Here is an 11,201-nt window from a genome sequence, read left to right as displayed (position 1 = left end):
GATAGTCTGTATAATGGCCAACTCAATAATGCGTCAGAAGTTCTTTGCTAATTTTCAGTGTGCAACTTACTCAAATGTTTCCCTTTCATCCCCTGACAGCACCAGCACTTAACGCCGCATGTATACATCCTCGCTGGATCTCTCTCTCTCTCTCTCTCTCTCTCTCTCTCTCTCTCTCTCTCTCTCTCTGCCACGCAGGAGAGTTGCACACTAGCCTCACTCTTGCTTTCATACTCGGGATCTTTTTTCATGTCTATTTTTAGTTTTCCTGGTTCAAGCTTCTCCAGGCCACTGAAACACTAGCCTCACTTTCTTTCTCTCCGTCTGGCGTATATGCTGCTGGTAGGAGCCCCCCAGGTAAAAAATCGGGCATAAATCCTTTACTGCTCCTTCCTCGGGAGAACATATGACTTTGGGATCACAGCTCAGTTTTTAAGATGAACGCAAGCTGAACGACCTTCTGATGGGCTTGAAACTTTGAATTGGATGTGGACATTTCTCTCTCAGATGACAGAATCACCCCAACTTCCCCTTTGCAGTTGCTTCCTTTCCTTGAAGGTAGCTGTAACTTGTTTTCTTTAAAAATCTCTTCCTTCCACGATTGCCTGCCATGCCAACAGCCATTAGCCCGCCTGTGGCCCCACAGACAGGGGCTGAGCCCAAGTCCCCAGGGCCGGTTCCCCTCCCGGCCCAGGGCAAGACCACTGAGGCCGGGGGCGCTAACCCAAGTGGCATCTATTCAGCCATCATCAGCCGCAATTTTCCTATCATCGGAGTGAAAGAGAAGACATTTGAGCAGCTTCATAAGAAATGTCTAGAGAAGAAGGTTCTTTATGTGGATCCTGAGTTCCCACCGGATGAGACCTCCCTCTTCTATAGCCAGAAGTTTCCCATCCAGTTCGTCTGGAAGAGACCTCCGGTGAGTAGCTTGCTGGTTGCTGGTTGGGTTTTTGCCTCAGAGAAGTCCTCCCTCCGAGCACCTCCCACAGCTCCACCGTGCACATGGGCTGGGGGAAGGGGCCTGGCTGCAGCTCTGCCAGGCTCAGTCCTCGGTGAGGCAGGGCTGCTCCTCTCTCTCTCTCTCTCTCTCTCTCTCTCTCTCTCTCTCTCTCTCTCTGAAGAACATTTTGCTTTTTATAAAAGTGATTGGAACTCAGTTTAATTTATCCTATAAAATAAATATTCCTTTCCCAGAGCATATTCCAACCACCCAGATCTGGCGTGCTTGAATATCTTGCACTTTTATAAGATTCCTTCAATTTCTTGGGCGGCAGTCCTGATGTTCTTTGGTTTGCCAGCAGCCATGTCTTTCTGAAGCATGGAAACCACGGAAAGGGGAGAGTGGCAGGCAAAGGCTACTGTTTCATGCATAAAATGTTAGGGTTAGAAGGAGAAAGCCTAGCAATTGTTTTGTCCATATACCTCACCTCACAAATGAGGACATAAAGGCACATCAGAGTGGAGTATATCCAGTGAGCACATGACAGCTCAGATTAAACCTTTTCTCTTCTAGCAGACACTTCCGGCCTCCGGGTGTCATTTACAGTGAGCTGCCAGAAGGAAAATCATATTCAATCATAACCTCCAGTATGACTCTTGTTCTTAATTCAAGAAAATTTACTGAATATCTACTAGACTAGAGCCCAAACTGGGGAGACAGCAGTGAGGAAAGAAGACAAAAATTCCTGCTTTCCTGGAGCCTGGAGTCCTGAGGGGAAGGTGGGCATTGAACAAGAGGGACTGTCAGGAGCTAATGTTCAGGGACCATAAGCCAAGGGAAGCTCCCCTGGTTCAGGGAGAAACCATTTACTCTGAGGCTGAAAGCTATTGAGTAGTTTGATCAAGTTAAGCTGAGGCCCAGTGCAATTCATTAGCCATGTTTTTATTTTTAACCTGAGATGAAATATCCAACAACCCTGTTCTCACCTTGTGTGTTCCACAGGCTCCTTTCCTCTGCTGACGACTCTGTGGTAAGGCCCAGGACTATCCCCAGGGCCCTCAGTTTAGAAGTGAGGACTTGAAAGAACTTTATTCTTTAACCCAGTTGCTGCCCTGCTGCTAGGGTACTAGACATGTCACACACACACACACACACACACACACACACACACACACCTACCTGCCGCTATGCCTTCAGGATAAGTCCAAACCTCTTAGGGGAGATACAGGCCCTTCGAAAGCTGGCCCTGTCCACCTGTGCATCTCATCTCCACCCTCTCCCCTTGGACCCGACATACTCAGCTGCTCTGTTGTTCCAAGTCTTCTCATACCCGGAGGCCTGGGCTCATGCTGTCTGTCCATCTGTCTGGAATGCCCTCATTTTCACCTCACTTGCTCCTCCTTACCTTCTCTCCAAAACTCTGTTCAAGTATCCCTTCCTTGGAGCTTGCTCCCGTCTGTTGCCCATCTTCTGAGAGCAAGGCCATTCCTGTTCGTCTCTGAGCCCTCCTACCCAGCAACAGGCCAACCCTTCAGGCGGTCCTCGGCTTCAGGTGAAGGAAACCCCACATCTGAAGGCGCTGACCCCGAGAGTTAAGGCAGCCCTGCCTGCCAAGGCTGGGAGGTCCTAAAAGCGTTTTCCAACCCTGCTGCAGAGAAAAGGCCAAAAAACATACTGTTTTTAGTAGCATCATTGGTGGATTTTACCCTGAAAAGCTAGACTTACATATTAATAAAAATGTTTTAAGGTTCTGTTATACTAAGCTCTGGATCAGTCCTAAAGTTATACTGTCAGTATCAGTGTGACATGAGGAGCACTGACACACCTGTCTGTCCCAGGCTGTGCTCCCACCACCACCACCAAAAGTCCTGAATTTTCTACTGTTGCTAAAGGTCCAGGCAGCAAAGCCCACTCTTGGTTAAAATGTGCCTTTCCCCTGAGGTTAAGATCAGGAAAACACTGCCTATCGGGTTTATTAGCATAAATTAGCATACAGAATTAGAAATGGTCAGAGTTGGAATGAATCTTAGAGATGTGGTCTAGCCCCCTCACAGACAGACGGGTGAAGTGATTAAGATCCAGAAAGAGCAAATGACTTATCTATAGTCACACACGTTGATTGAAGCTGAAAAAACGGGAATGACTTTCTGAAGGGAGAGCACTCTTCGGGGACACACGTTTTCATGTGCTCCAGAGGTGTAGGGACGTTGGCCAGCCTTGAGCATTCTGGAAAGGAGACTGTGTCCTATGAGAGGCCCTTCCTGCTTTTACAATCTAATGCACAGAATCATTGGAAACCAATATGATTTTTTTTCACAATAAAGTATTACTTATTCCGATCAGATGAGGAGGAGGAGGAGGGCAGAGCTATTCACAGCCAGCAATAATTCTAGTTAGGATAACATGCTGCGCTTCCAGTCCTTCCCTCCTAAAAGAAGATAGACTCGGGCCACCTGTAATCTCACCTGCTGACCTGAGCTACCTCACTGCCTCTCCTCTGTTAGAGAACATCGTGCAGTGCGTCCGCAGGCCAAACAATCTGATTCCTCCCCCTGTTCTAATGTGATCTGTTTCTAGGAGCAGAAAGCAAACAAAATACTTCCCACATAATACTTCCCAATCGTTAAGCCACATTTTCTTAAGGACAAACCCCTGGGTGGGGAAGAATGGCTTCTAGAACAGAGCTTCTGGGAGACTGGTGATTCTTGCCCAGTATCACTGGGGACAGATGTGGGGGGATCATGTGTGTCGTTCTGTGCCGTGGGCGGCTTCAGTCACACAACACTGCTGGCCTCTCTCCTCCCCTGGGTGGATTTGTAAAGAGAGCCTGGCCTGCGAAACCCGTCTTTTTCTTCCTTTTTTCCTCCTGGGAGCAATCTACCTGCTCCTCCTCCTGCCAAGTTTTTCTGAGGCAGGTCCCATAGGGAGCCCTGCAGGGGCCTGGGCCACCTGCCGCTACTGCTGGTGAAAGGTAATGATAACAACCAGTCTCGATTGAGAACTCCTGGTATGACAGTAATTACTTTGAGGGCTTCCTTATATTACCTCATTTCATCTTCACAACAACTCTGTGGGGTGAGTATTAGTAATGTCCCCACTTTACAAATGAGGAAGCTGGGTCTCAGGTGGGTTAAATAACTTGCTGCAGATCTCCCAGCTAGTAAGGGTGGAGTTGAGATTTGAACTCAGGCCATCTGGCCCCAGCGCTTAATAATAAAATCTATCTAGTTCTGGGACTTAGAAGCCAATATCAGATTTATCAACAGTAAATGTGGCATTTTGGACTCCCTCCTGCTCTACACTGATACCTACTCCTCTTCTGGTTCAAAACTCAGGCATGGAAATGAGGTGGCATTTATTGGGCCTCCACAAGCTACAACAGGCATTGCAGGACACCTCAGGGTTTGGCCCCGGAAGCAGCAGGCTCTGTGGGCTGGAGATAGAACAGCGCAGTGGCTAAGAGCCCAGTCTCACCCACGTTCAAGTCCTGGCCCTGCTACTTAACACTTGGGTAATCATCATCACGTATTTTTCTCTTTGCCATAAGGTCCCCATCTGAAAAATGGGGTATAATCATAACAGAAGAACCTACCTCATAAGGTTGTTGTGGAGATTAAATGAGCTAATGCACACCCAAGGCGTAAAGGGTGCCCGGCACATGAATGAGTGCCCCGTAAACATGTTGTGCAGTCTTATGACCTCCTGCATCTGCTGTGCACTCTCCAAAAGAGGCAACACATCTTTCCAGCTTAATTTGTGTCCAGGACCAATCAACAGCCCTGGCTGGTATAGCTCAGCAGTTACAGCATTTGGCTCACACACTGAAAGGTCTCGGGTTCAATTCCCATTCAAGGGCACCTACCTGGACTGCAAGTTACATCCTTGGCCCTGGTCAGGGGTCATGTGGGAAGCAACCAGCCAATGTGTCTCTCTCATATCGATGTTTCTCTCTCTGTCTCCCTCTCCCCCCTCCCTCCCTATCTCCCACTCTCTCTAAAAAAACAATGGAAAGAATATCTTCAGTTGAGGATTTAAAAAAAAAAAAAAGCTAACTACAGCAATATGTTTGAGTACTTCATGCTTGATCTAAATGAATCAATCCAACCAAACATGAGGGTATGGATGTGAACAGGCCCCTCATGGGCACGTGACTGCTTGTTCTTTAGGACAATTCCAGTCATTCACATTAAATACAGAAATGTGTGTTTTATTATGGAAATGCAAGTACCTCCATTTCTCCCCCAGCTCTTCCCCTAGGAAACCTGCTCTCCCTCCTCTGCCCTCCAAGCTCCTGGGCCTGAAAGCTGGGACGCTGCATTTTCTTCTTGCAACTTTTTGCTCAGCTTTCTGTTTCCATTGGCTGTTGGGGGTTGGAGAATCTGCCACCTTCCCTTATCTTCAGGCCCAGTGCTTTATGCCTTGTTGGCAGTCACTGGGCCTCCAGGTCATAGGCTGCCTAGTCCACCTCTTCCCCTCGCATCCCTCTATCAGACCCCACCGTTTGCTAGGTCAGAGCTGGGTCTCGTCTTCACCCACCTTTCTCCGGTGTGTGCCTTCCCTCTTTGCTGTTGTTGTGATTACAGCCCCATATGCCGCTGTGCTTTGCCTGGTTGGTCTAACCTGGTTCTTGGCCCTGTTCTTCCCCACAACCTGGGTCAACTAGCCCGCTCTGCCAACACCTGGACCTGAGGAAACCTTCTCCCGGACAGACAGCAGCCTCTTTGTATTCCAAGCCAGTGACTTTATTCCCTATAGTTCTCATACCTGGGAATCTCTTGCATTAGACTCTTCTTAAGGATAGAGTTTATGTAAGTTTCCCAAGCTGCAATTCCACATGAACCATATTTCACCGAGTCTAGAAGGTTTGGGTACTGGTACTTTCCTGATCTTATCAGGTGTCCAAAGAAAGTCATGACCGCCACCCAGCTGAATGCAACTAAAGGGAGCTTTTAATGTAAGATGCATCACAACTTCAGAGATACTAAAATGTGAGGGGGGTGCTTTAGAATGGAAAAATAAGCCCGGCCAGCGTGGCTCAGTGGTTGAGCATCAACCTATGAACCAGGAGGTCACGGTTCAATTTCTGGTCAGGGCACAGGCCCAGGTTGGGGGCTCAATCCCCAGTGTGGGGTGTACAGGAGGCAGCTGACCCATGATTCTCTCTCATCGTTGATGTTTCTATCTCTCTCTCCCTCACCCTTCCTCTCTGAAATCAATAAAAATATACTTTAAAAAGAGAAAAAGAAAACAAATAAGACCCCTTTGTTATTTAACGCAGTTCTGCCATCTCCTTCCTACTCCTCTTCCCAAACCAATTCTTTCGCCCCCACTGCCTATCATGGACTCAACCATACCTGCTGGGTTTTGTGCTGTCTGTCTGACTTGGCCTCCTGCCCCTTTCTGCGTCGTCACCATGCAGGCAGGACCAACTCCCCCCTTGTCCCAGGACTCTTACACTAGTGGGGGGAGGGGGATCATCACATTCTTCAGATGAGGCCTTGTTACTACTGCAAAATTATCTTTGATTTTTTTGCACCTTTTTAGCCAAATGTGCTTAACAAATGTGAACCCTTAGCATGGCAGACTCTTCCATTTCTCTCTTCAAGAGGGAAACTCATAAGGAAAAGTTAGGAAGATACTTGAGATTACAGAAAAAGTAATTTCTCTCTGGGGGTGGACATGATTGTTTTCTATGGAGAAAAAAATTGAATTGCCGTTTACTTATAAAAGGAGGAGAACCAGAAACCAGAGAGGGATGGGGGCACAGGGCAGAAGGCCACGCGCCCCAGTGTCATCCCTCCCTTGACCTCAAAAGTCTTTACTGATGATGAACTTGTGAAATGCCTGAGGCAAGTAACTTTGGGGTAAAGGGCGGAAGTTAGTACCTTGATTTTTACAGGCAGGACTGAGCCAACACACCCGGAAGTCAGAGTGTGGAAAGCACAGGGGTGGAGAGAAAGAAGGAAGCAGAAAGAAGCAAACTGCCAGGAACACGCTGAACCCTGGTGGGGTGAGGAGGCCCTGCCTTCTCAGAGGCCATGAAGTGGGGGTGCAACCTCTCCAAGGAACTGGGAGGCCCCGGCTAACACCTGGGCAGCATTCTGCTGAAGAGAAGCTGACGCTTGCTTCACCATTTTCATCCAACCTTCAGCTTTAAGTAATCACCATCGGAACTATTAGAAGTTTATTACCTTTTCCCAGAACACAGGAATATAGGTTTAAAACTGCTATTAAAAACTCTTATACATCATAAGATTAAAAATGTTTGGGAACTGCTTCTTTCAGCTATTTCAGATAAGGGGATGCCCCGTCTCCTTCAATAACCATTAGTTAGTATCTTTCACAGTCTGAAAAGTCATCCTTATTTCTAGCCAGATCTTCCAGCCACAATTTTAGCACATTATCTCTAGCTCAGAACCAGAAGACAGAGAAATAGTCGGCTGATTTCCTCTATATGATAATTCTCCCTACTCGTGAATAACGTCATCCTCCCTTCACTTGCTTTTCAGCTTAAATACTCGTAGACTCCTCTAACTTTACACCCTAGGTATGATTTTTTTCCAGCGCTGGGGAGGTCCATGCTATGATCCATATTTAGTCGATCCTCATTATTCATGGATTCTTGTGAACTCACTACTCACTAAAATGTCCTTGCAACCCCACAGTCAGTACCGTGGTCATTTGCGGGCGTGTATAGGGCGGTGGAAAATTTGACTCACCCTAAGAGCAGGTTCCCAACTGAAGTCAAACAAAGCGACGCTCGGCCTTCTTATCTCAGTCCTTCTCCGTCTATTTAGTGTCACATTTTTCATATGCATGTGCTTCTTGTTGGTGATTTCTCTGTTTAAAATGTCCCCCGAGCCTAGTGCTGAAGTGCTGTCTAGTGTTCCTGAGTTCTAGAAGGATATGATGTGCCCGAGGGAGAACATGCGGGTGTTAGATAAGCTTCACGCAGGCATTAATATGGTGCTGTTGGCTGTAAGAACAATGCTGATGAATCAATAATATATAGTGGATCAGGCATCTTTAAACAAAAGCACACATAACGTAAGGCTGTGTAATTATCCGTTGATGAAAATGTGTGATCAGAGGGACTCCCAGGAACCTAGTCCTGTGTTTCCTCCAGGAGCAACCACTCGGTATTCACTAAGTCAGTGTTCACAGCAGCTTGATAGAACGTAGCTACTATGAGCAAAGAGAATCGCCTGTATTTCCCACGTGTTCTGTGTTCTTAAATATCCCAACTCAAAACAATACCCCAGAGTGTGAACAGTATGAAACACAGCAACACATTTTAATCCATTCCAGTCATTATTCTTTTTGATGTTTAAATTGACCAGTCTTTGAAGAGTGGGAACAGCCCCGCCCCAGCCCATAAGTGACCTGTATCATTGACATGACCCCATTCACCTTGAATAGCGTCTTTGTGTTCTGGCCACAACGCAGTGGCCCGGGCTCATTTTGTTTAGTTCTTGCCCCAGACCTGGAATGAATCATTTCTTTAAGGAGCCGGGTTCCTTTTAGCCTGAAATGGAGTTAAAGAAAAGGGGTGAAATGTAGCGGATAGCTGACCCCCAACTTCCTAGGACCCAGTGCTTGGCCGTTACATCAGCGCTCTTAAGTTGGAAACCTCCTGCAACCCGTGCTGACGCAAAGGTCTCCTGCTCTGATGGCATCTTCCCTGTGCCCCATGGACTCTATAATTAACACTCCACCCTGTGCACCTTCCCAGCTAAGAGTTCGCTTGACCTGTTACTCAATTCTGAAAGAAGAAATCTAGGTTGACACAAAATAAGTTACTCCATGCCAGTGTGAGATGAGAGGAAGGGAACAGAAGTACAGAAACACCCAGGCTGTGCCAGTGAGCCCTCTGTCCTTAGGGCACAGGACACAGTCCCTGTGTAGCTTCTTCTCTCGGGGACATTATTTTTCTTTCCAGTGAATTCGGCTTGGCAGGAGGTCTGCTTGTAATCTGTTTTAGGGAGTCATCTTCTGTCAGACAGTTTAGAGAGAAGTGGGATCCCTAGGCTGGCCGCAAAGAGGAAGAACTGGGGGCATTGTGCAGAGAGGCTAAGACGGCTGGATTGAGAACCGAACAAACCTGGTCGGAGGCCTGGCTCTGCCACTAGCAAGTCATATTACCCTCTAAGTGTCATGACGGGATAATGATGTTTTGTCTTGTGGCTGTTCTGAGCCAGCATCCATAAAGTCCTAGCAGGTGCTCAAGGGAAGGCAGCACTTACTACTAGCACAGGCAGCAAAGGACGCAAGTATAACAAGGACGAAGGGCACAGGCTTTAAAGGTCAGACAAACTTGATTCAAATCCCAACTCCACCTCTTAACAATGTAACCCCAGGCAGGTTACCGACCACGCCTGGGCCTCAGTTTCCCCCTCTGTGAAAATAAAATAAAAGCTTCTTCCTCATAGAGTTGTTTAAGCATTGAATGAGATGTTTGTATATGACTTGCTTAGCACAATGAGTCAGTAAATAGTGATGATGGTAATTGAAAGGCAAGATGAGGTGCCCAATTAATTGAGAGCCAGCCCTCCCTCTTTCTACTCAGCAAAGAATCCTGACAGCGCCATCCTGGGGGTGGAGGGGAGCAGGCGTAAGTGTTGGTGAAAGGGACAATTCTATAAATAACTTTTAGGACTGCCTTTCATTACATCCAAAAGACAGCAGCTCCTCCTCAGGTCATGACGGGGACAGAGCTCTAGACATCATGGTGAACATACTGAAATAACAGCAGTACGATGGGACAGGCAGGAACAGAAAGAGGCAAGAAATGTATGAAAAGATGCATTTCCTTGATTATAAATAAGTCAGAGCATTTTTTTATACACTTATGTATTTCCTGGCCATTTGTTATCATGCTGTCCATGTTCTTTAGCTCATTTTTCTATTGAGTTGTTTGTCTTTTTCTACTTAAATTGTAGGTATTCTTTAGATATCCTGATACTAATCACTTATTGGTCAGATGTACTATATATATATATATATATATATATATATATATATATATATATATATATATCTTCTCCCACTTTGTGAATTGCCGTTTCACTCTCTTAAAGGTATTTTTGATTTTAAAAAATTCTTAATTAAAAGTTCTAAATTAATTCTTAATTTATTATTTTTTCCTTTATGGTTAGTGCTTTATGTGTTCTGCTAAAGTTTTTCTTAAACTGAAGTCATTCTTCTTTATTATCATTTAGAAACTTTATTTTTCTGCTTTTATATTTGGGTCTATAATCCATCTGGAAATGAGGTATGCATGTAATATAAAAATATGGATCACATTTTGTTGTTTTCCATATGGATTTTTAAAGGTGCCAGCACAATTTATTTAAAAGACAACCCTTCCTCCACTGTTTTGCAATACCACTTTTAAATAAATCAAGTTGTATCAATGTGTGGTTCTGTTTCTGCCCTCTATTGTGTTTTATTTGCATTTATTTGTCTATTTTTGTGCCAATGCCACATCTCATGCCAATAAACCTTGACATCCAGTAGAGCAAGTCCTCCCAACTTGTTTTTCTTCTTCAGTATTGTTTAGCTATACCTGACTCTTTGCCTTTCCCTTTAGATTTTAGAAACAGAGTGTTGAGTTTCACAAAAACTAGTGTGGGGATTTTCACTGAGATGACATTGAATCAATGTAGAAGAATGCACATCTCGACAATATTGAATCTTCTTATCCATGAAGAAGGGATGTCCCTCCATTTAAATAGGTCTCCATTAGTGTATCTTTCAATCAAGTTTTTGATTTTGTTTTGCTTTTTACTGTAAAGGTCTTGAATATCTTTGTCAGATTTTTTCCTAGGCATCTTTTGTTGTTGTTATTTTTATAAATGGCATCTTCCTTAAAATTGTACTAGGTTTCTCAAGCATAAATATTCATTTGACTCTTATCTTATAAATTCTTAATAATTCTAATAATTTGATTGCAGATCCCAAGTTATTGGGCTATAGCCTCTATGTTTCTGTTGTTAGGTGAGTTGCGCAGTACATTATGCATAACTGTATTCACCAGCCTAGTGCTTGTGTTATTGTGCTAGTTAAGCCCTCCAGAATAATGTTAATAACAAAGGAGCTGACAGGAATCTTCATCTGGTTCCCACATTTAAAGGGGATATTCTTGCTCTAACTGGTTTGGTTCAGTGGATAGAGAGTCAGCCTGCAGACTGAAAGGTCCCAGGTTCGATTCCGACCAAGGGCATGTACCTTGGTTGCCAGCACATCCCCAGTAGGAGATGTG

The 11,201-nt window shown here is 45.3% G+C and overlaps 1 protein-coding gene across 4 annotated transcripts in view; it reads left to right on the top strand.

Annotated features, from left to right (window-relative positions):
• The first annotated feature begins 302 nt into the window (after window positions 1-302).
• Window positions 303-11,201, top strand: part of CAPN3 (calpain 3) — a 51,229-nt gene continuing 40,330 nt past the window's right edge. For 3 of the 4 annotated variants that reach the window (XM_059704356.1, XM_059704334.1, XM_059704324.1), the window contains exon 1: window positions 303-919. In XM_059704356.1, coding sequence (XP_059560339.1) covers window positions 611-919 — 309 coding nt within the window. In that variant the 5' untranslated portion in view covers window positions 303-610. The remainder of the gene's footprint in view (window positions 920-11,201) is intronic. The other variant, XM_059704346.1, reaches the window with a different exon arrangement.

Source organism: Myotis daubentonii, chromosome 1 (assembly GCF_963259705.1).
Source record: "Myotis daubentonii chromosome 1, mMyoDau2.1, whole genome shotgun sequence".
NCBI lineage: Eukaryota > Metazoa > Chordata > Mammalia > Chiroptera > Vespertilionidae > Myotis > Myotis daubentonii.
The sequence above is the reverse complement of the archived record's forward strand: the minus strand, read 5'-3'. Positions and strand labels throughout refer to the sequence as shown.